Source organism: Dermacentor andersoni, chromosome 1 (assembly GCF_023375885.2).
Source record: "Dermacentor andersoni chromosome 1, qqDerAnde1_hic_scaffold, whole genome shotgun sequence".
Taxonomy (NCBI): domain Eukaryota; kingdom Metazoa; phylum Arthropoda; class Arachnida; order Ixodida; family Ixodidae; genus Dermacentor; species Dermacentor andersoni.
Genome location: NC_092814.1, coordinates 282,452,027 through 282,475,994, shown reverse-complemented (window position 1 = coordinate 282,475,994; position 23,968 = coordinate 282,452,027). Strand labels below are relative to the sequence as shown.

At 47.0% G+C, this 23,968-nt stretch overlaps 1 protein-coding gene across 2 annotated transcripts in view; it reads right to left on the bottom strand.

Moving 5' to 3' along the window:
- LOC126547899 (follistatin-related protein 5-like) overlaps positions 1-23,968 on the bottom strand; it is a 515,627-nt gene that overhangs the window by 64,568 nt on the left and 427,091 nt on the right. For both annotated transcript variants that reach the window (XM_055063208.1, XM_050195938.2), the window contains exon 4: positions 22,464-22,676. In XM_055063208.1, coding sequence (XP_054919183.1) covers positions 22,464-22,676 — 213 coding nt within the window. The remainder of the gene's footprint in view (positions 1-22,463; positions 22,677-23,968) is intronic.

Genomic DNA, 23,968 nt, shown 5'->3' with positions numbered 1-23,968 from the left:
TGTTTTTTCACGACAAAAAAGAATCTTACAGACACGCCTTGTATACTTCATTTAAGTTTCCTATTTAATATAGGTGTAAATATTGTAGAACGTTTTCCAACAAGCCACCGGAACAGCCATGGGCCCTCAACAATAACATATTTAAGGAAGGCCACGCTTAATGTTTGTGTCAAGAAAGAAATCATGCAACTAATTATAAAATTATTGTCAATTATCAGAAAACTGCAGAAAGAAAAAAAATATATCTCGTAACATTAGTGCCAGTAAGCACAAAGGAAACCCCCAATCAGCCGTCTGATTATTTATCAGACGCCTGCAACTTTCCCTTGGATGCTGGCGCCACCTGCCATGAAGCAGAAGAAACGTGGAACAAGAAAGAACGCGCCCGTCAGCGGACAGCTGGCGCTGGCCGCGCCGCGCGTGAAGGGTGCCGCGATGCGCGCGCTTGACGCCGCGGTTTGAAAATGGTGCTCTGAACGCACTGTTTACTCGCTCTCCGTGTTGGATGTGAATTCTCGGGTTTTGCGTGCCAAAACCACGATGTGATTACGAGGCACGCCGTAGTGTTGGACTCTGGATTAACTTTGACCACCTGGGGATCTCTAACGTGCCCCCAATGCACGGGACACGGGCGTTTTTGCGTTTCGCCCCCTCTCCGTGTGTGTGTGTTTCCTTAAACGATCTACGAGCGCTTAAGGAAAGTATTTTTTGACGTAATGGGCTCATTTCATCTCGCGTTTTCTTTTATTGTTGTTGTTGTTATTATTATTATTATTATTATTATTACTATCATTATTATTATTATTATTATTATTATTATTATTATTACTATTATTATTATTATTATTATTATTATTATTATTATTATTATTATTATTATTATTATTATTATTATTGATATGATATAAGGATACGTTGACGCACTATTTAGGCGCCGGCTGCTCCTTAGCTCTTGAATGGGTCTAACCTACAACATACAGGGTTCAAGATTACTTGTCAAGCAACGTTTTCAAAGTAATAGTGTGACGTTAAAAATACGTGGTACACACCATATGCATGATGAATAACTACACAGCACCGTACAAGAAAGTCTCAAAAATGCAAATAATACAGTCACCTAATAATACAGTCTCTAGTCAGCGGGTGGTGCATACATTGTGTAAATGCATTATCGCATATAGTCAGAACATAACGGTCAACCTAACATAATCCACAAACACATACATATATACTGCGACATTGAAATAAAAGGAACATTAAAAGCTTTAATAGCGGTCAACCATGCCACTGTCTTCGACAAAAGCTATTAATGCCTTGTTAAGAATGGCGAGCTGCAAGGAAAAATTGCCACCCAATTACGACTGGGGGACAAGGCGCGCATCCCCCACTCTCCGTCGCTGCAGCTAGACTGCGTTCGAAGAAGCGGGCTTTGTGCTGAAAACCGCCTCCATCCACGAGCCCCATCTCCGTTGTGACGAAACGGGTTCGACGGACGAACTATTGTGCCGGAGGTCCCGAGCGCGAACCTGATTTTGCTACGCATGAGCAAGCCACGGCGGGACCACGAGCTACCCAGAATGTCTCCGAGCTTCCCGGAACGACTCCCCTCTGTCGTCGGCTCCAGTCCTTCGCACCTGTGTGTTTGCGTGTGTGTAGGCGTAAACGATACTACGGAACGACTCCCCTCTGTCGTCGGCTCCAGTCCTTCGCACCTGTGTGTTTGCGTGTGTGTGCGCGTAAACCGGTCTGCGGGGCAGCGGCGAATTTACAATGAGTAAACGAACGCTCGCGTCACCTTGTCGCGGGAGGCGGCTAGTTTTGCGATGACGAAACGAACATTCGCTGCCTTGTATCGCCGAAGGACCGAGCGTTTAAAAACGGCTGTGGGGCGGAGGCTCGACACACTTCTCTCGTGCAGTCAGGTTGGACTGACACACTTTCTCTTGAGCAGTCATGTCGGACTGACACTCTTTTTCTTAAGCAGTCATGTTAGACTGATTTAATTTTCTGTAAATAAACCCATTTTCCTCGTTCTCGATGAGAAGCAGTTCTTCCCTTCATCAACGTCCTCAGCGTGTTTAAGTTGGACGACGGCATGGGCCAGCTACCTTCGAATTCATGCCGGACTCCAATCTTGGCAACGGATCTCGAGCGATGGGATTGAGCCCCCCAATCCTGACAACTGGCTGACAGCGGTGAGATGGACTTTGCGACATGGTGCTGTATCTGCGGTGAGTGCTTGATTCTTGCTTTGACTCTCTAGGCTTCATTTTGTGGTTGTTCTGTTTAGAACTGTAGGGAAGCTAGATTGTTGTGTGTTAGCTAGGTTGTGTTTTCCTAGCTAGATTTAGAGAGCAGAATCAAGGCAGTAAAGCAGCAGTCATGGGGTTAAGGACACTGCTGAGAGACGAGTTGTTGATTGTTGGTGAGGAACTGGGCCTAGATGTACGCGAGGAAATGCTAAGATCAGAATTATTGCATATCATTTCCGAACAGGCCAGTGAGGAAGATATTCAAATGGGATTGGAACTTCTCAAAAAGAGAGAGAAACGGGAAAGAGAAAGAGCAGAACGGGAAAGAGAAAGAGAAGAACGGGAAAGAGAAGAACGCGATAAAGATCGCGAGTTAAGAAAAATGCAACTTGAACTTGAAAGCAAACGTTTGGAGTTGTCTCAAGGAAGTGAAGGCGCTCTGGGACGATCAAGTGAGGCAGAATCGTACCGCATGGACAGGCTATTAAAGCCATTTGAGGTCGGGACCGACATAGGCTTGTTCCTAAGCAATTTTGAAAGGACTTGCGAAAAGATGAACTTCGGCCCGAATACATGGCCACAGCGGTTGCTGTCTATGTTGCCGTGCGAGGCGGCGGAAGTAATCGCCAGACTGAGTGCACAGGATGCATATGATTATGCAAAAGTTAAGGCTAGTCTCCTGAAGAAATACCGCCTTTCAGCCGAAGCTTTTCGGCAAAGGTTTAGGAGCACAGGCAAGAAAGATAGCGAGGGATATCGGAGTTTGCATATAGCTTAAAGGCCAACCTAGTCGAGTGGCTTAAAAGCGCGGAAGCGTACGACAGCAGAGACATGATCATTGAATGCATGTGTCTAGAACAGTTTTACAAAACCATCCCCCAAGCTGTGAAACTGTGGGTGCAAGACAGAGGTAATGTAAACACTGTGGAAAGGGCGGCTGAATTAGCCGAAGAGTACGCAAACCGTAGAAAGTTGAACGCCGAGGAGGGAAACTGGGACGGTCGAAATGGACCGCGGAAACCATTTCCGTTCAAAAAGGGCGCGCAGACTAGACGATCGGAGCCTGTAGACATGGCGGAAAAGCCCGCAGAAAAGAGCGAGGAGAAACTTAATGGAGAAACCGCACAAAAAGAACAGAAAAGAAAATTCGAATCCTTTAGACCAATGCGCTGTTACAAATGCGACAAACTGGGACATATAGCTGTAAACTGCGAGAAGTCTAGCGTAGTTTTCTCCTACGTGGAGGAAAAAGATGAGAATATGGAACTTTTAAGTCCATATCTTCACGACCTGCAAGTTAATGGAAAACCGTGCCGAGTGCTAAGAGACAGTGCCGCCACGATGGACATTATCCATCCGTCTTACGTGACGGTAGATGACTTCACCGGAGAAGTAGCATGGATAAAACAGGTTGTAGAAGAACACAGCGTGTGTCTGCCCATGGCCAAAGTCAAAATCAATGGACCATTCGGGGAGCTAGAGACTGAGGCTGCAGTTTCCAAATTTTTGTCACTGCAGTATCCTTACATCTTTTCGAATCGTTCGAATCAGTTATTGTTTGACAAAGGGCTCAAACTGGGAGAGGGCATAGTACAAGCATTGACCCGAGGCCAAGCTCGTAAGATCGCGGCGCTTTCGGTGGAAAATGCACAAGCTCCTCCAGCGGAAGCAGAAAAGGGGATAACTTCAATACCCGAATCCGAGCTAGGCCCGAGGGACAAAAGAACAGTTGAGGAGAGCCTGCCAGCTGACCAGCTCAATGAGAGCGTAGCACTTGAGTGTCAAAGTTCTAGCCTGCAGGAAGAGCAAGCTGACGCACTCACAAGCGAGACAGGGTCGTTATTATCACCGGCCTTAAAGAACTTTGATCAGCTCTTACGTGTGGATAAAGAGACACTGGCAGCTGAGCAAAAGAATGATGAGAGCTTAGCTAAATTACATGACACAGCTAAAGAAGGCATTGCTAGGCGCAACGTGACGATACATGAGAGAGGAGGTTTGTTGTATCGGCACTACAGAGATCGAAAGGGTAGGATTTTAGATCAGTTAGTCGTACCTACTAAGTATAGGGAGGACCTTTTGAGTCTCTGTCATGGAAATGGGTGGTCCGACCACCTAGGCATAAACAAATCAAAGGAAAGATTGCTTATGGAATACTACTGGCCTGGCTGTTTCAAAGACGTAGAAAACTTTGTAAGATCATGCGACGCCTGCCAGCGTTCGGGTAAACCAGGAGAGACATGGAAAGCTCCACTGAAGGTAGTGCCCTTAATAACAGAGCCTTTCAGACGAATTGTAATAGACACGGTAGGGCCTCTTCCAAAAACAAAATCGGGCTACAGGTACTTGTTTGCCATGCTGTGTCCGGCTACCAAGTTTCCAGAAGCAATCCCTTTGAGAGAGCTCAGTTCCACCGAAGTAGTAGACGCGCTTTTAACAGTGTTTGCACGAGTTGGGTTTCCAGCCGAAATTCAGGCAGATCAAGGGTCAGTATTCACGAGCGCACTGACTTCCACATTCTTGCAAAAGTGCGGGGTAAAGTTAATACACAGTTCTGTCTATCACCCTCAGTCAAACAGTGTAGAGAGGTGGCATTCGGTGCTTAAGCGAGTTTTGCGTGCGCTTTGTTACGAGCACAAGGAGGACTGGGAGAACTGTCTGCCGGCAACTTTGTTTGCTTTGCGAACGGTTCCACATGAAGCGACAGGGTTCTCACCAGCAGAACTAGTGTATGGGAGGACACTCCGTTCTCCACTGAGAATTTTAAGAGAGATGTGGGAGGAAAGAGGTGAGAGTCCAACAGTGGTTGAATACGTGCTAAATTTACTGGAACGGCTAAGCGCAACCCAAGAACTAGTCGGAAAGAACATGGGAGTAGCTCAAAAGAACGCCAAATTCTATTACGACAAGAATGCGAGGCTTCGTACGTTTAACGCCGGAGACCAGGTAATGATCCTCAAACCTTCAAGAAAGAACAAGCTTGAAGTTCACTGGGACGGGCCCGTTAAAGTGTTGCACAAACTTTCAGACACTAACTATGCTTTGAGAATGCCCGGTCGCAGGAAGGAAGTGAGGATATATCACTGTAATTTGATGAAGCCATATGTAGAGCGGAGCGGAGTCGTTAACTATACCATGAAAGAGCCGGATGGCATTAGTACCAAGTTTAAGGAGTATAGGGCGACCTCCAACTCTGAAATCGGTCTAGAAGAACTAGTCGAGCACTCGGTAAGCTCGCACGCTCTAAGACCCTAGCAGCTAGATGAGCTAAAAGAGGTGTTAGGGGAATATCTCGACAGATTCAGCGATCGGCCGGGTAGAACCGAACTGATAACGCATGATATTGAGCTGACATCAACCGAACCAGTAAGATCAAAGCCTTACAGGGTGTCTCCAAGACAGAGAGAGATTATGGAGGCAGAGATACAGCGCATGCTAGAGTTGGGAGTTATTGAGCCCGCTGAGAGTGACTACACGTCACCGCTAATACTGGTAGAAACCCCTAACAGGGACCCTCGTCCGTGTGTTGACTACAGGAAGTTAAATGCCATCACTAGGGATCAGCTGTACCCGATACCCAACATTGAGGAACGAATTGAAAGAGTTAGCGCTGCTAAATACATTTCAACTATAGATCTCGTGCGGGGGTACTGGCAAGTTCCCCTTTCAGAAAGTGCCAGCCGCTATGCAGCATTCATCTCGCCTGTAGGCACTTTTCGCCCTCTCGCACTCAGCTTCGGGCTGAAGAACGCGCCGTTTAGCTTCTCTAAGTTAATGGATATTGTCCTAAAAGACTTGCAGGAGTTCGCCTTGCCCTATCTTGATGATGTAGCAATTTTTTCGGACAGCTGGGAACAACACGTATCGCACCTCAAACAGGTGTTCTCACGGTTGAGGGAAGCCGGCTTAACGATGAAAGCGGAAAAGTGTAGGTTTGATTGTTCGCAGGTTACTTATCTGGGCCATGTTGTCGGTCAAGGCATGAGACGGCCGGCCGAGCTGAAAATAGCTACGATTGGAGAATTTTCTCAGCCGCGCACGAAAACAGACCTTCGTTCATTTTTGGGACTTGTGGGTTACTATCAACGGTACATGCCGAATTACTCGCAAATGGCAAGTCCATTAACGGACGCCCTCCGAAAGGGAGCACTGAGTAACGTACACTGGGATAAGGACAAAGAGAACGCTTTCCAAAGTTTGACAACGCTATTGGTTTCTCGTCCTGTGCTTCGCGCGCCAGACTACACAAAGGAATTCATAGTTCAATGCGACGCAAGCGACAGAGGTATGGGCGTGGTACTTAGGTCGGCGACGATAACGAGGAGCATCATATCCTCTATGCCAGCCGTAAACTAAATGTAAGAGAGGAAGCCTACAGCGCTTCATAGAAGGAATGTGCTTGTTTAGTTTGGGCCGCACAGAAGTTGTCGTGTTACTTGGACGGAGCGAAGTTCATCTTCGAGACCGACCACTGTCCTCTGACGTGGCTCAATCAAATGTCACACAAAAATGGCCGCTTGCTCCGATGGAGCCTCACTCTCCAAGAGTACAACTTCTCCGTTAGATATAAGAAGGGAAAGTTGCATAGCAATGCGGATGGTTTGAGCAGGCTAATTTGAATTCTGCGTTTGAGGGTCCCGCTTAAATTTTAGGGTTACTAGTGCTAATTTTATTAAGCGAAGAAGATCCCCTCTCATTTAGCAGGATTCCATCCATGAGTGCTGAATTCGTCAGCAGGAATTTGCTTCAGAAATTGGCATAGCGAAATGCAGCATTTTTTTGTTTCTGCACTTCTGTTTTTTTTGAAGCCTAGCGAGTCTAAAGTGAGAGACAATGCACGTCATCTCGGCGCAGAGCCGTGTTGTGGGGTTCATTTTGCAGTTGCCTGTCCTTGTTGGAGGTTTTGGGGCGGTGACATCAATACACAAATGGTCGTTGCGAGCCAAGACATCAATCCCCCCCCCCCCCCCCCTGACCACCTGCCGTTCTCTTCCTGCCTAGCGGTTGTCAGCGCTAGACAGTCGAGATTTTTCGGGCCATCGAGGCGCTGTTAAGAATGGCGAGCTGCAAGGAAAAATTGCCACCCAATTACGACTGGGGGACAAGGCGCGCATCCCCCACTCTCCGTCGCTGCAGCTAGACTGCGTTCGAAGAAGCGGGCTTTGTGCTGAAAACCGCCTCCATCCACTAGCCCCATCTCCGTTGTGACGAAACGGGTTCGACGGACAAACTATTGTGTCCGAGGTCCCCAGCGCGAACCTGATTTTGCTACGCATGAGCAAGCCGCGGCGGGACCACGAGCTACCCAGAATGTCTCCGAGCTTCCCGGAACGACTCCCCTCTGTCGTCGGCTCCAGTCCTTCGCACCTGTGTGTTTGCGTGTGTGTAGGCGTAAACGATACTGCGGAACGACTCCCCTCTGTCGTCGGCTCCAGTCCTTCGCACCTGTGTGTTTGCGTGTGTGTGTGCGTAAACCGGTCTGCGGGGCAGCGGCGAATTTACAATGAGTAAACGAACGCTCGCGTCACCTTGTCGCGGGAGGCGGCTAGTTTTGCGATGACGAAACGAACATTCGCTGCCTTGTATCGCCGAAGGACCGAGCGTTTAAAAACGGCTGTGGGGCGGAGGCTCGACACACTTCTCTCGTGCAGTCAGGTTGGACTGACACACTTTCTCTTGAGCAGTCATGTCGGACTGACACTCTTTTTCTTAAGCAGTCATGTTAGACTGATTTAATTTTCTGTAAATAAACCCATTTTCCTCGTTCTCGATGAGAAGCAGTTCCTCCCTTCATCAACGTCCTCAGCGTGTTTAAGTTGGACGACGGCATGGGCCAGCTACCTTCGAATTCATGCCGGACTCCAATCTTGGCAACGGATCTCGAGCGATGGGATTGAGCGCCCAATCCTGACAACTGGCTGACAGCGGTGAGATGGACTTTGCGACATGGTGCTGTATCTGCGGTGAGTGCTTGATTCTTGCTTTGACTCTCTAGGCTTCATTTTGTGGTTGTTCTGTTTAGAACTGTAGGGAAGCTAGATTGTTGTGTGTTAGCTAGGTTGTGTTTTCCTAGCTAGATTTAGAGAGCAGAATCAAGGCAGTAAAGCAGCAGTCATGGGGTTAAGGACACTGCTGAGAGACGAGTTGTTGATTGTTGGTGAGGAACTGGGCCTAGATGTACGCGAGGAAATGCTAAGATCAGAATTATTGCATATCATTTCCGAACAGGCCAGTGAGGAAGATATTCAAATGGGATTGGAACTTCTCAAAAAGAGAGAGAAACGGGAAAGAGAAAGAGCAGAACGGGAAAGAGAAAGAGAAGAACGGGAAAGAGAAGAACGCGATAAAGATCGCGAGTTAAGAAAAATGCAACTTGAACTTGAAAGCAAACGTTTGGAGTTGTCTCAAGGAAGTGAAGGCGCTCTGGGACGATCAAGTGAGGCAGAATCGTACCGCATGGACAGGCTATTAAAGCCATTTGAGGTCGGGACCGACATAGGCTTGTTCCTAAGCAATTTTGAAAGGACTTGCGAAAAGATGAACTTCGGCCCGAATACATGGCCACAGCGGTTGCTGTCTATGTTGCCGTGCGAGGCGGCGGAAGTAATCGCCAGACTGAGTGCACAGGATGCATATGATTATGCAAAAGTTAAGGCTAGTCTCCTGAAGAAATACCGCCTTTCAGCCGAAGCTTTTCGGCAAAGGTTTAGGAGCACAGGCAAGAAAGATAGCGAGGGATATCGGAGTTTGCATATAGCTTAAAGGCCAACCTAGTCGAGTGGCTTAAAAGCGCGGAAGCGTACGACAGCAGAGACATGATCATTGAATGCATGTGTCTAGAACAGTTTTACAAAACCATCCCCCAAGCTGTGAAACTGTGGGTGCAAGACAGAGGTAATGTAAACACTGTGGAAAGGGCGGCTGAATTAGCCGAAGAGTACGCAAACCGTAGAAAGTTGAACGCCGAGGAGGGAAACTGGGACGGTCGAAATGGACCGCGGAAACCATTTCCGTTCAAAAAGGGCGCGCAGACTAGACGATCGGAGCCTGTAGACATGGCGGAAAAGCCCGCAGAAAAGAGCGAGGAGAAACTTAATGGAGAAACCGCACAAAAAGAACAGAAAAGAAAATTCGAATCCTTTAGACCAATGCGCTGTTACAAATGCGACAAACTGGGACATATAGCTGTAAACTGCGAGAAGTCTAGCGTAGTTTTCTCCTACGTGGAGGAAAAAGATGAGAATATGGAACTTTTAAGTCCATATCTTCACGACCTGCAAGTTAATGGAAAACCGTGCCGAGTGCTAAGAGACAGTGCCGCCACGATGGACATTATCCATCCGTCTTACGTGACGGTAGATGACTTCACCGGAGAAGTAGCATGGATAAAACAGGTTGTAGAAGAACACAGCGTGTGTCTGCCCATGGCCAAAGTCAAAATCAATGGACCATTCGGGGAGCTAGAGACTGAGGCTGCAGTTTCCAAATTTTTGTCACTGCAGTATCCTTACATCTTTTCGAATCGTTCGAATCAGTTATTGTTTGACAAAGGGCTCAAACTGGGAGAGGGCATAGTACAAGCATTGACCCGAGGCCAAGCTCGTAAGATCGCGGCGCTTTCGGTGGAAAATGCACAAGCTCCTCCAGCGGAAGCAGAAAAGGGGATAACTTCAATACCCGAATCCGAGCTAGGCCCGAGGGACAAAAGAACAGTTGAGGAGAGCCTGCCAGCTGACCAGCTCAATGAGAGCGTAGCACTTGAGTGTCAAAGTTCTAGCCTGCAGGAAGAGCAAGCTGACGCACTCACAAGCGAGACAGGGTCGTTATTATCACCGGCCTTAAAGAACTTTGATCAGCTCTTACGTGTGGATAAAGAGACACTGGCAGCTGAGCAAAAGAATGATGAGAGCTTAGCTAAATTACATGACACAGCTAAAGAAGGCATTGCTAGGCGCAACGTGACGATACATGAGAGAGGAGGTTTGTTGTATCGGCACTACAGAGATCGAAAGGGTAGGATTTTAGATCAGTTAGTCGTACCTACTAAGTATAGGGAGGACCTTTTGAGTCTCTGTCATGGAAATGGGTGGTCCGACCACCTAGGCATAAACAAATCAAAGGAAAGATTGCTTATGGAATACTACTGGCCTGGCTGTTTCAAAGACGTAGAAAACTTTGTAAGATCATGCGACGCCTGCCAGCGTTCGGGTAAACCAGGAGAGACATGGAAAGCTCCACTGAAGGTAGTGCCCTTAATAACAGAGCCTTTCAGACGAATTGTAATAGACACGGTAGGGCCTCTTCCAAAAACAAAATCGGGCTACAGGTACTTGTTTGCCATGCTGTGTCCGGCTACCAAGTTTCCAGAAGCAATCCCTTTGAGAGAGCTCAGTTCCACCGAAGTAGTAGACGCGCTTTTAACAGTGTTTGCACGAGTTGGGTTTCCAGCCGAAATTCAGGCAGATCAAGGGTCAGTATTCACGAGCGCACTGACTTCCACATTCTTGCAAAAGTGCGGGGTAAAGTTAATACACAGTTCTGTCTATCACCCTCAGTCAAACAGTGTAGAGAGGTGGCATTCGGTGCTTAAGCGAGTTTTGCGTGCGCTTTGTTACGAGCACAAGGAGGACTGGGAGAACTGTCTGCCGGCAACTTTGTTTGCTTTGCGAACGGTTCCACATGAAGCGACAGGGTTCTCACCAGCAGAACTAGTGTATGGGAGGACACTCCGTTCTCCACTGAGAATTTTAAGAGAGATGTGGGAGGAAAGAGGTGAGAGTCCAACAGTGGTTGAATACGTGCTAAATTTACTGGAACGGCTAAGCGCAACCCAAGAACTAGTCGGAAAGAACATGGGAGTAGCTCAAAAGAACGCCAAATTCTATTACGACAAGAATGCGAGGCTTCGTACGTTTAACGCCGGAGACCAGGTAATGATCCTCAAACCTTCAAGAAAGAACAAGCTTGAAGTTCACTGGGACGGGCCCGTTAAAGTGTTGCACAAACTTTCAGACACTAACTATGCTTTGAGAATGCCCGGTCGCAGGAAGGAAGTGAGGATATATCACTGTAATTTGATGAAGCCATATGTAGAGCGGAGCGGAGTCGTTAACTATACCATGAAAGAGCCGGATGGCATTAGTACCAAGTTTAAGGAGTATAGGGCGACCTCCAACTCTGAAATCGGTCTAGAAGAACTAGTCGAGCACTCGGTAAGCTCGCACGCTCTAAGACCCTAGCAGCTAGATGAGCTAAAAGAGGTGTTAGGGGAATATCTCGACAGATTCAGCGATCGGCCGGGTAGAACCGAACTGATAACGCATGATATTGAGCTGACATCAACCGAACCAGTAAGATCGAAGCCTTACAGGGTGTCTCCAAGACAGAGAGAGATTATGGAGGCAGAGATACAGCGCATGCTAGAGTTGGGAGTTATTGAGCCCGCTGAGAGTGACTACACGTCACCGCTAATACTGGTAGAAACCCCTAACAGGGACCCTCGTCCGTGTGTTGACTACAGGAAGTTAAATGCCATCACTAGGGATCAGCTGTACCCGATACCCAACATTGAGGAACGAATTGAAAGAGTTAGCGCTGCTAAATACATTTCAACTATAGATCTCGTGCGGGGGTACTGGCAAGTTCCCCTTTCAGAAAGTGCCAGCCGCTATGCAGCATTCATCTCGCCTGTAGGCACTTTTCGCCCTCTCGCACTCAGCTTCGGGCTGAAGAACGCGCCGTTTAGCTTCTCTAAGTTAATGGATATTGTCCTAAAAGACTTGCAGGAGTTCGCCTTGCCCTATCTTGATGATGTAGCAATTTTTTCGGACAGCTGGGAACAACACGTATCGCACCTCAAACAGGTGTTCTCACGGTTGAGGGAAGCCGGCTTAACGATGAAAGCGGAAAAGTGTAGGTTTGATTGTTCGCAGGTTACTTATCTGGGCCATGTTGTCGGTCAAGGCATGAGACGGCCGGCCGAGCTGAAAATAGCTACGATTGGAGAATTTTCTCAGCCGCGCACGAAAACAGACCTTCGTTCATTTTTGGGACTTGTGGGTTACTATCAACGGTACATGCCGAATTACTCGCAAATGGCAAGTCCATTAACGGACGCCCTCCGAAAGGGAGCACTGAGTAACGTACACTGGGATAAGGACAAAGAGAACGCTTTCCAAAGTTTGACAACGCTATTGGTTTCTCGTCCTGTGCTTCGCGCGCCAGACTACACAAAGGAATTCATAGTTCAATGCGACGCAAGCGACAGAGGTATGGGCGTGGTACTTAGGTCGGCGACGATAACGAGGAGCATCATATCCTCTATGCCAGCCGTAAACTAAATGTAAGAGAGGAAGCCTACAGCGCTTCATAGAAGGAATGTGCTTGTTTAGTTTGGGCCGCACAGAAGTTGTCGTGTTACTTGGACGGAGCGAAGTTCATCTTCGAGACCGACCACTGTCCTCTGACGTGGCTCAATCAAATGTCACACAAAAATGGCCGCTTGCTCCGATGGAGCCTCACTCTCCAAGAGTACAACTTCTCCGTTAGATATAAGAAGGGAAAGTTGCATAGCAATGCGGATGGTTTGAGCAGGCTAATTTGAATTCTGCGTTTGAGGGTCCCGCTTAAATTTTAGGGTTACTAGTGCTAATTTTATTAAGCGAAGAAGATCCCCTCTCATTTAGCAGGATTCCATCCATGAGTGCTGAATTCGTCAGCAGGAATTTGCTTCAGAAATTGGCATAGCGAAATGCAGCATTTTTTTGTTTCTGCACTTCTGTTTTTTTTTTTTTTTGAAGCCTAGCGAGTCTAAAGTGAGAGACAATGCACGTCATCTCGGCGCAGAGCCGTGTTGTGGGGTTCATTTTGCAGTTGCCTGTCCTTGTTGGAGGTTTTGGGGCGGTGACATCAATACACAAATGGTCGTTGCGAGCCAAGACATCAATCCCCCCCCCCCCCCCCTGACCACCTGCCGTTCTCTTCCTGCCTAGCGGTTGTCAGCGCTAGACAGTCGAGATTTTTCGGGCCATCGAGGCGCTGTTAAGAATGGCGAGCTGCAAGGAAAAATTGCCACCCAATTACGACTGGGGGACAAGGCGCGCATCCCCCACTCTCCGTCGCTGCAGCTAGACTGCGTTCGAAGAAGCGGGCTTTGTGCTGAAAACCGCCTCCATCCACTAGCCCCATCTCCGTTGTGACGAAACGGGTTCGACGGACAAACTATTGTGTCCGAGGTCCCCAGCGCGAACCTGATTTTGCTACGCATGAGCAAGCCGCGGCGGGACCACGAGCTACCCAGAATGTCTCCGAGCTTCCCGGAACGACTCCCCTCTGTCGTCGGCTCCAGTCCTTCGCACCTGTGTGTTTGCGTGTGTGTAGGCGTAAACGATACTGCGGAACGACTCCCCTCTGTCGTCGGCTCCAGTCCTTCGCACCTGTGTGTTTGCGTGTGTGTGTGCGTAAACCGGTCTGCGGGGCAGCGGCGAATTTACAATGAGTAAACGAACGCTCGCGTCACCTTGTCGCGGGAGGCGGCTAGTTTTGCGATGACGAAACGAACATTCGCTGCCTTGTATCGCCGAAGGACCGAGCGTTTAAAAACGGCTGTGGGGCGGAGGCTCGACACACTTCTCTCGTGCAGTCAGGTTGGACTGACACACTTTCTCTTGAGCAGTCATGTCGGACTGACACTCTTTTTCTTAAGCAGTCATGTTAGACTGATTTAATTTTCTGTAAATAAACCCATTTTCCTCGTTCTCGATGAGAAGCAGTTCCTCCCTTCATCAACGTCCTCAGCGTGTTTAAGTTGGACGACGGCATGGGCCAGCTACCTTCGAATTCATGCCGGACTCCAATCTTGGCAACGGATCTCGAGCGATGGGATTGAGCGCCCAATCCTGACAGCCTTTAAGGCGCTATTATGCAAGGCCGTTGTTGGCCGAGGGCCCAAAAGTTTCTTTTAACCGAAAAGTCTGCGGTCTAATTGCAGTAGAGTTAACTTAAGGTGGCGTCATGGTGTGTCGTGATGTGGGCAATATAGAAGGAGGTGATGTACATCTCCAGCTACAAATCCACAATCACATTCGGGGGTTTCCCCACGGTCAATTATATGTAAGAAACGTTTTGTGTAGGCAGTACAGCCTTAATCGATGAATAAGGGTTTGCATATTTCTGTCTAATGACAATGGAAATTTGAATTCAATAAACGGGTCGATATGATACAAATCAGAGCTCTTAGAATTTTGTTCAAACCACGTTTTTCTACACATTTTAAGACCTTGCCCTTATAATGCAGCGTAATTCATTCTTTCATATTGCGAGTGGAATCCCATCATCTTTGAGGTGGGCTTGTCGTGCTGCTTCATCGGCTGCTGTGTTTTCAGGTACATTGCGATGTCCTGGTATCCACTGAAATGCTATTTCGGGTTTCGCTTGGCTTGTCTGTGGGAGGTTTTTAAGTGTTTCGTATATTATACTATCACTGATTGTTTTTCCTTTTGCGCTGCAGGGTGATGTTAGGGCCACCTGTGAATCGCTGAAAATTACCCATTTTTGCGCATATCCTATTGAAGTCAAAAATTTATCGCACATAGGTTTGCGAATCGTTCAGCCATTGTGGACGAAGTCGCACAAGAAAACCTAAATGATTCTTGTTTATGAGGTGTGGTATAATGAATGACGAAGTTGAAGATGTTGCTGTACTGGAGCCATCTGTATAGACATGTGTGTATCCTGAATACCGCATATATATCTGGTAAAGTGGAAGTTGTTGAGCAGCTTGAATGAACATGTCTCTTTTTCTGAATATCCCATCTACTGACAATTTGATTTTTGGAAGTGTAAGCAGCCATGGAGGATATTTGACGTCTGAGTTCCAAAATTCATTTCTTGGCAATATATGTTGAGATCTTCTTGAATTTCTTTATGAACATAGCTTCTATCTCGTTTCATTATGTCTAGAGCCAATTGGTAACTTCTATGCTGAGTTTGAAGACGAAAATAATGTCGGCATGTCTCTGTAGTTCTCATAACTGGAAACGGTGATCGGCGAGCCTCAGCTATGACAAGACAGCTAGTAGTCGCTCGCGGAACTCCTATACATATGCGCATTCCTGTAGCTAAATATCTTTGAAGTCGCTCTTCTGACGTGTGGGAAAGTCCCTGTAAGATGGGCGCGGAATGCATTGTAAGCAGTCAGCAGGGATGACATTGATCCGCATCATGATGTGCCTACAAGTCTGCGAAGTACAGTCACTGTCGCATTGCATTCGTTTTCGAGTTTTCTTTTTATGTGGGGTGCCCAGGATAGCTGCCTATCAAGTATTATTCCAAGAAATCTATGCTGTGTGACAATCGCTAGAGGTTGTCTTTCCAGGTTAAGAGCGACATTTTTTAAGTGCTTCCGAGTGAAGGGCAATACAGCTGTCTCTGCGTGTGATAGAACCATTCCTCTCTCTCTCTCTCTATCTATCTATCTATCTATCTATCTATCTATCTATCTATCTATCTATCTATCTATCTATCTATCTATCTATCTATCTATCTATCTTTCTATCTATCTATCTATCTATCTATCTATCTATCTATCTATCTATCTATCTATCTATCTATCTATCTATCTATCTATCTATCTATCTATCTATCTATCTATCTATCTATCTATCTATCTATCTATCTATCTATCTATCTATCTATCTATCTATCTATCTATCTATCTATCTATCTATCTATCTATCAAAACTGTTAATGATATTTATGCCGTCTTGCAATGGAGTAATTGAACATTAGTCCCAGATGTCCAAATGCACACATCTGCATACAGTGAGGATCTTGACTGTGATGGCAGTCTTCTTGCTAAATCAGCCATGACACAGTTTAAAAGGAAAGGGCTGAGTTGCTCAATAAATATATTGATATTTGATATATATAAATATATATAAATATATAAGTATATAAATATATAAATATAAATATATATAAAGATAAATATAAATATTGATATATATAAATATATTGATATTGAAATAAAAAGATATTGTGATTAAAAAGCAGGTCTGGAAATAAGCTCGCAAAATTCACCTGCAACTAGCTATTATCTCACACATGTCCCGAGCAACAGTGAGAGCATGAAATGGGAAGCTCTGTGTTACAGGTCCGCTTAAAGAACGAATTACTAGAAACATTCGTGGGACAGGCGTCTGAGGAGACAGCGTGCCACAGAAATTGCGCCAGCGCCATTTGCCTAAATTTTCGATGCGTCTGTGCATTACATTGTGAATTTTCTGAGCGTGTTTGTATGCTTCTAAACTTCCGCTCCTTCGGTACGCTCTTTCGGATCGGCGTCTGATGGCTCGTAGGGGTTCATACTCTCCGTCAGCTGGAGCATAATTTTTCGGAATTGAGACCTTCTTTGTGCACATGTTCACATTATACTGCAAAAATTCAGTAAATATTTCAATCGTTGTCTGTCGATTAATTTGATCCGTTAAGCGGTACCGGAAAGCTTTCCAGTTTGTTAGTCTGCTGTAACGCCTGATATCATTGTGCATACTAGGGTGATATACAAGAATGGGAAAATGATCACTACCATGCGTTTCCACATCCGTTGTCCATTCCGCACCATTCACTAGATCTTGTGAATACAGGGTAACGCCTATGCAGCTTGAATAATTAGATCCACAAAGAAATGTTCGCAATCCCTCGTTTAGAATAGTCAAGCTGCATTTGTCTATGGCGCACTCAATAGCATAACCACGTGCATCACAACGATCACTGCCCCAGATATATAATGTGGTGTGCATTGAATTCTCCACATGGAAATACATTAAAATGAGCTATTTTGAAGATGTCCACTAGTGCTTCCACTGAAATACGGTCTGAAGGTTGTAGATATTTATAATCACTATATATGCACCGCTTACCAAAGGGTACTTTAGATGCGATGAATTCCAGAAAGTCTGAATCACTGGACTGAATTTGATAAGATAGTAAGTCCTTTCTGAGGCACAGGAGCAATCTGCTAACAGCAACTTGACGAGACGTCTTGTATATCACATAATTCAAGAGACGAAAATCATCATTGATTCCCGCCTCTTGAATGCAAAGTATGGGAAAGTTGTATTGCACAAGCAGCTTAGGAAAGTCAGCACACTTCATTCGAAGACTGTTGGCATTTCACTGAAATATGGAGACCTTTCTGTAGTGGCTATTCACATACTGCTTACCGCAGGTTTGGCCCGGATTGTTGACACTATAGTGCTTCCAGAGACAACATGGCTTTAACTTCTGGTAGGTTGTTTGCTTCCCGCAGAGCGGATAGAATTGCTTAAGGGCTGCGAAAAGCATTGGTAAAATCTGCTGCGTCCCCGATGCGGTAGCATGGCCGCTATTAACTGGCATTACTTCTGCAGGAGGCGCGTAAGGTCGCTGAGAATGATGTGTGGTGGTTCATGTGCCCGCTGAGATGGGTGACTTTACACTGGAGGAACAATCTCAAGGTTTGAGGAAGGTTCATTACGTCGCGGTTGTCTTCCATGGATAAGTTCATGTCGACGCATTTGCGCCGCAGCCTTGTTCTGTGGGCAGCCTCAGTAGACGACAGCATGGTTCCGCGCTTCCCCGCACAGGTTGCATATTTAGGCTGAAGGAGTGACTTGCACTCCTTGTGGCCATGATATTCTGTGCCCATTGTGCTGTAGCAACTGTTCGCCATGTGCCGAAATCGCTGGCAATTACATCAGCGAAGTGGTGTTCCTAGATATTCCTCGACAGGATGACTGGTGAAACCTAAATAATTTTTCCTGGAGTAGGGCGATCGCCCCTGAAAGTCAGAAATACTGTGTGAAGTGGATGCGACTTCACTGCACCATCTTTCTGGTGGTAATATTTTCTCTGTATGCGTGCCAATAGAACCACATCTTTCAAGAAGTCTTGGAGTTGCTCGTCTGTATACTGCAGAGGCACATGTCTTACTTTCCCAACGTTTCGCGTGTATGACTCTGGGATGAAGGGCTTGACTTCTAGGCCACTTACACTTGAGAGCAACAGAAGGCGCTTTGCGGATGCTAAGGAAGCAACGCTTACACTGAAACTTCCATCTCTGGTCGTCCTCAAAGGCAGCACTTATTTCTTTTTTTTTTTTTTTTGGCAGCGGGAACTATTTCGGCAGACACTTGGTTTGGTTTCAACTGCCAGAAAGTAGTACTATCGCTTGTTGGGCGAAACATAACTGCGGTGCCGTCTGCTCGTTTTTGCGTATACGTGACCAAAGTAAATGGCGCATCCTCACCCATCTCTTCTTCATCACTTAGCTCATAATTCGATGTGGCATCATCGCACTTGCTGTCCTCTAGACGAAGCTTCTTGCTCTCGGCTTCACCGCCAGCCATTAATCCTGAAGTCGCCGAAGTTGTTTCCGAGTTGTGGAGAACCAAACGTGCCGGTTTTATGAAGCTTTGTGGCGCCTGCAAGCCCCCAGGCTTTTCGTTGCGGCCTGTAGTATCATTCATATGGCTTGCTACACTTGGATAAGCATGAAGCTCGTGACGATATCCTCGGCGTCCGACCACCGTAGTGGCAGGGTAGTGTGTTTCTATTTACGCCGAAGCCCAGTGCTCGGCCGCTGCGCCACCATGCGCCTTTCGCGTGTACCACGTTTCTAGGTACTTTTTCCCCGAAGTACCACGGCGAGCGCCCTAGATCCTCGTAGATACCTGGTGGGACTTGGGAGATGTTATGTCTGGGCGCACAATGTGCTCACCCAGATGTCGCTAAGAGAAAATAGGTTTTTCAAAACACACCACCTAGGCTATTTCGAAATAAGAGTTGTGTGCGGAAGCTGAAGTAACACTAGACGAAATTTTTCAGCCTGGATAAGGGGATAAAGGGATGTGATAAGAAATTGGTCGTGATGTGCGAGGCGCTTCGATCTACAAAAGCTGGGATAATCGTGGGGCATGGAGGGTTTCTCGCACAACGAGCCACATCATCGCTGCAGTCAAACGTCCTTCTTGACATCACTATCTCTCTTCCAGCCGAAACAATAGCAAGGCGCAGGCGTCACACACGACGCACATTAAACTATCGCGCGACATCCAGGAACAAAAGAAAAATGCAGAAACTCCTTCGGGAGTTAGACTATAGGCATGCGTAAGCATTGTGTCACTCGCTCATCTCCACGCAGCCCGGTGTCATTAGCAGTGTTATGTAACTTGATTAGGCCAGTACTAACGCTAGCGCAGTGGCGACACGAACTGGTGCCGACGGCGGCGCAAGGAGCATTGATGATGCAAGCAAAGTACTGCAGGTGGACGCACTAGGTGCGCTGACGTTCCGATCATTATATATAAGCCGTTATCGCTCTTTAGCGCCTTATCCATCCACGTCGAACCATTATTGAACCGTGAACGTGCTCAGGCCGCGGCTTCTTATGTCACTGCCGCGCAGGCCGCAGCTTCAAAGCGGTCTACGATGCCCACAAAGAGTGCCGACTGCTTCGCGCGCTGTGTTCTCGCCCCGTACTCAGTGTTGAAGAGACGCGCGCTTCTAACTTGAAAGCGATCTGTGAAAGTGGCAGACTGAGGCGTTCGCTGAGAGCACCGTCAGCGCTGTGTTTTCGCCGCTTCGTTGGCACTGAAGCGGGAGGCAGCGCAAAGGCAAATTCGCTCGCTGCTGCTGGCGCTATCTCGAAAGCGGTCGTCTTACTACGGGACGGACGAAGGGACGGGCTTCTGGTTGGGCAAGCATACAAATGCTTACGTATTTAAAATTAAAACTTACCTACACCGCCTAAACTGTGCGAATGCGGGCTGGCCCGAGCAGAATGCGCGCCCAGGCACTGCCAGGGACGCAAAACCAAATACCTAGAATGATACCTAGAATGATCTGGGGCGCGTGCGGTGGCACTTCGGCGAAAAAGTACCTAGAAATGTGGTACGTGCGGGCGGCGCATGGCGGCGCAGCGGTCGAGTACTGGGCTTGGGCGTAAAAATAAACGTCTTACCTGTAAGGCGCCCGGCCCGCTGAACCTTCACCCGACGTGTTGTTAGTCGAATGTCGTCAATGGTGGCCGTAAATGTTCAAAAAAGCAGAAAAATCAGAGCACCGCACAAAGACAGCGATGAAACAGATACACTTCTTCTTCTTGATCATCTCATGTTACCATATTTTAATCATTCGACGATATGGTATAGTTTGTGGAGAAGCGCCGTCAGCGAATAGTTGCCGAGATTTCCCACTATAGGTTTCCTACTAAAATTGCTAGAGGGAACTCTGGCGCTGCGATCGTTCATTCACCATGGAAAGGAATGATGGTTAGTATACGGATTTGTTAAATATACGTACTTCCTTCGAACTTCCTTGCCGCGTTATTTATTACGCTTTAGCGTTCTAAATTTCCAAGCATTCATACTTTTTATTAAACACAGGCATCATCATCATCAGCCTACTTTTATGTCCACTACCAGACGAAGGTCTCTCCTTGCGATCTTCAATTACTCCTGTCTTGCGCTAGCCGATTTCAACTTGTGCCGGAGAATTTCTATAACTTTATCATCACACCTAGTTTTCTGCCGTCCTCGACTGCTCTTCCCTTCCCTTGGCACCCATTCTGGAGGGTTATCCACTCTACGCATTACATGGCCTGCCCAGCCCAATTTTTTACTCTTAATCTCAACTAGAATATCGGCTATTCCCGTTTGCTCTCTGATCCACAATGCTCTCTTCATGTCTGTTAACGTTACAACTAACAATTTTCGTTCGATCGCTCTTTGCGTGGCACTTATTCTCGAGCTTCTTTGTTAATCTTCAAGTTTCTGCTTGAAGTTTCAATGATTCTACACTTGTTTTTTCAACGACAGTGGTAAGCTTCCAGGATTTGGTAATGCCTCCCCTATGCACTACAACCCATTCTTCTTCTTCGGTAAGTTTTCTCCTCATGATCAGGCCCCCCTGGGAGTAGAGAGAGAGCAAATGATAAATGAAAGGCAGGGAGGTTAACTAGGACTCCTGTACAGTCTCTAAAGGCTGACTGGCGATCCTGAATTCTTGTTCTCTTGCCAGGCTATTGAAGATCATCTTAGTCTTTTGCATATTAAACACTGGCATGCTCATGCATAACCATTGGAAATTGTTACCTTTATAGCTGAATATTTTAAAAAAATTAATCAATTCGCAAAATCACAGACGTCGTTTGAAACCAGAAGCATGAAGTTTAGGCAAATCCATGAGCTGCCCATAATTTCCATGCTGGCTGAAATGCAATGCTTGCAACTACTGTAGAGCTCCATCTAGTAATTTTTCTGGGAAACTCATGTTTCCCTCTACATTTAATGGAACCCATCAGTCAGAAAGCGTGAGCAGAGCCGAATAGCACTTTCGCTGCTGCTGTGCACTGGCCAATGTATTGCTTAGGGCGCGTTGATTAACTTTGTATGCAGAAATTTTCGTTTGATGTTTCTCGAAGTCCCAATCCTACCAGAATATTATAATAAAATACCATACCATACTCAATGTTCACCTTTCGACACATATAGTTGTAAAATATAGCTTAGGATCACACATCTAAACTTTTATATTTTTCTCGCCTCATAGATTAATCCAATTCCTTCAAGAATGGGCACGGAATTCTTCAATTTGGACCATCAATCCCTGTGCTATTAGTGTTATCTATGGCCGATTATGTTAAAGAAACTACATTTGAACAGCCACAGCAATGCATGTACCGGCGAAAATCTACATCAGCATAAATGCGTCACCAAACATGTGAGTGAAAAAGAATATGTCAAACTGCACTCCTAAGATGATTTCACAGAAAGTGGAGGTTTCACTATCTGAACATTCAATGGTTAAAATGAGCTGGGAGTTCCACTTTTACATGACCAGAAACACGTATGCAATTTTTCATTCATATCTTTGGTGGTGGTGGAAGAACTGGCGTATTGTGACTCTACTGGGCATCACACATGTGGAGAGGTAGGATCCACAAATAATAACGCAAAAAAAAAGTGGACTCCGTGTGCTGTAATAATTTTTTTTTTTGCCGTATATGTTACCCAGGTGCTACAAACGAAACGTGTGTAATCAATAACTGCCTGACCTGAGAATGCCAGGCCGTGTGAATGGACGATGCAGTTTTCCCTGTGAGTTAGCGTGCACGGTACACCTGACCCTCGTCTCCGCGGAGCCGGAGAGAATGGACGAGATGCCACTTACGATTGCAGTTTCCGCGGTGGTCGATGGCGATTGGCTTTCCCGCGAGACAGGCGGCCCTGTGCAGCTCGCAGTGGTTGATGTAGTAGTTGCCGTCCGAGCCACACACAGGTTTGCGCCTCTTCTTGCAAGACTTCTGGCAGACGCAGCTTGCCTCGCCGGCGTCGTTCAGCTCGCACTGGCGGCCCCGACCGCACACCATGGTCTCGCACAAATCTGCACACACAAGAGGGGCGAAGTTGAAGCAAGTCCTTGTGCCTCGGCATTTCTCATCCCCGCTTCCCAATTCCGAGTGTAAAAATACCGCTTTTCGCTTCATATCGGCTGTGTCATACGAAAGTCCGACTGTGGTTAACACGTGCCGAAGAACTTACATTTAGGCTGGCTTGGAAAGCTTCCTGTTTAAGAAGACAAGATGCATGTGTTGTCCCAGTCTGGACAAATGCTTGGCTTTGCTGAGCGATATATTGACAATCATCATGGTGGGTGTTTCATCGGCCGTTGCCTATACTGAAGAGTCGCTGTTCGACACTATATTATTTTTCTCTCCATCTCTCTCTCGATGTCTCTTTCTCTCTCGCGCGCACGCACGCACGCACGCACGCACGCACGCACGCACGCACGCACGCACGCACGCACGCACAAAATAAAGCTTGACAGGTTCGCACAGGCGGGAACACTAAGCACAAATCAAAGACAGTCATCGCGCAGACGCAGCCGCGTAATTGACAATCAATAGCCGGCCGTCGGGCCACTCGTCGGCTCATTGAAGCAGCTCGAACGCGAGACAAGCCCCTCTATGGCCGTATTCCTAATGAGCAGCCGCTGCTTCCTGGCTGCGCGTCCAGTGCCGGCAGCGATTCCCGCACTATCGGCCTTCCCCCCCTTTTTTTCCCCGATGATGATAGTTCACAAATTTCGCGCCCTATGAGGACCGTGTGTTTGCGGTTCTACTCTGTGTGTTTAATTATCTGCCCGTCACCGGTAAAGGGACCAAGGACGGAGGCGGTGTGGGACGGCCGCCACGCTTGGCCCGTATCCAGCCGTGCGTCGGAATATTTCATCGACCAAACACGGCCGTGTTGGCGAAGCGCGATAAGTTTGATCGTTAAGCCTCCGGCAGTCGCCGTTTGCGCAAACGCCGCTGCCGCACGTTGTGTGCGATACGCGCGGCGAGAGCGCTCGCTCGCACGCCGGGGGCCCCCGTGTGTGCCCCCGTGTGTGAAGCACACACACACACACACACACACACACACACACACACACACACACACACACACACACACACACACACACACACACACACACACACACATATATATATATATATATATATATATATATATATATATATATATATATATATATATATATATATATATATATGCTTCGGGTGAACAAGGCTTTGAACAATACACCCGGCTTGTTAGGCCCCTGACTATATGAAAATACAATTGCTCGCGCGCTTGGATATTAAGTGGAGCCGCCTTCTTATTGTGCGGGAATCG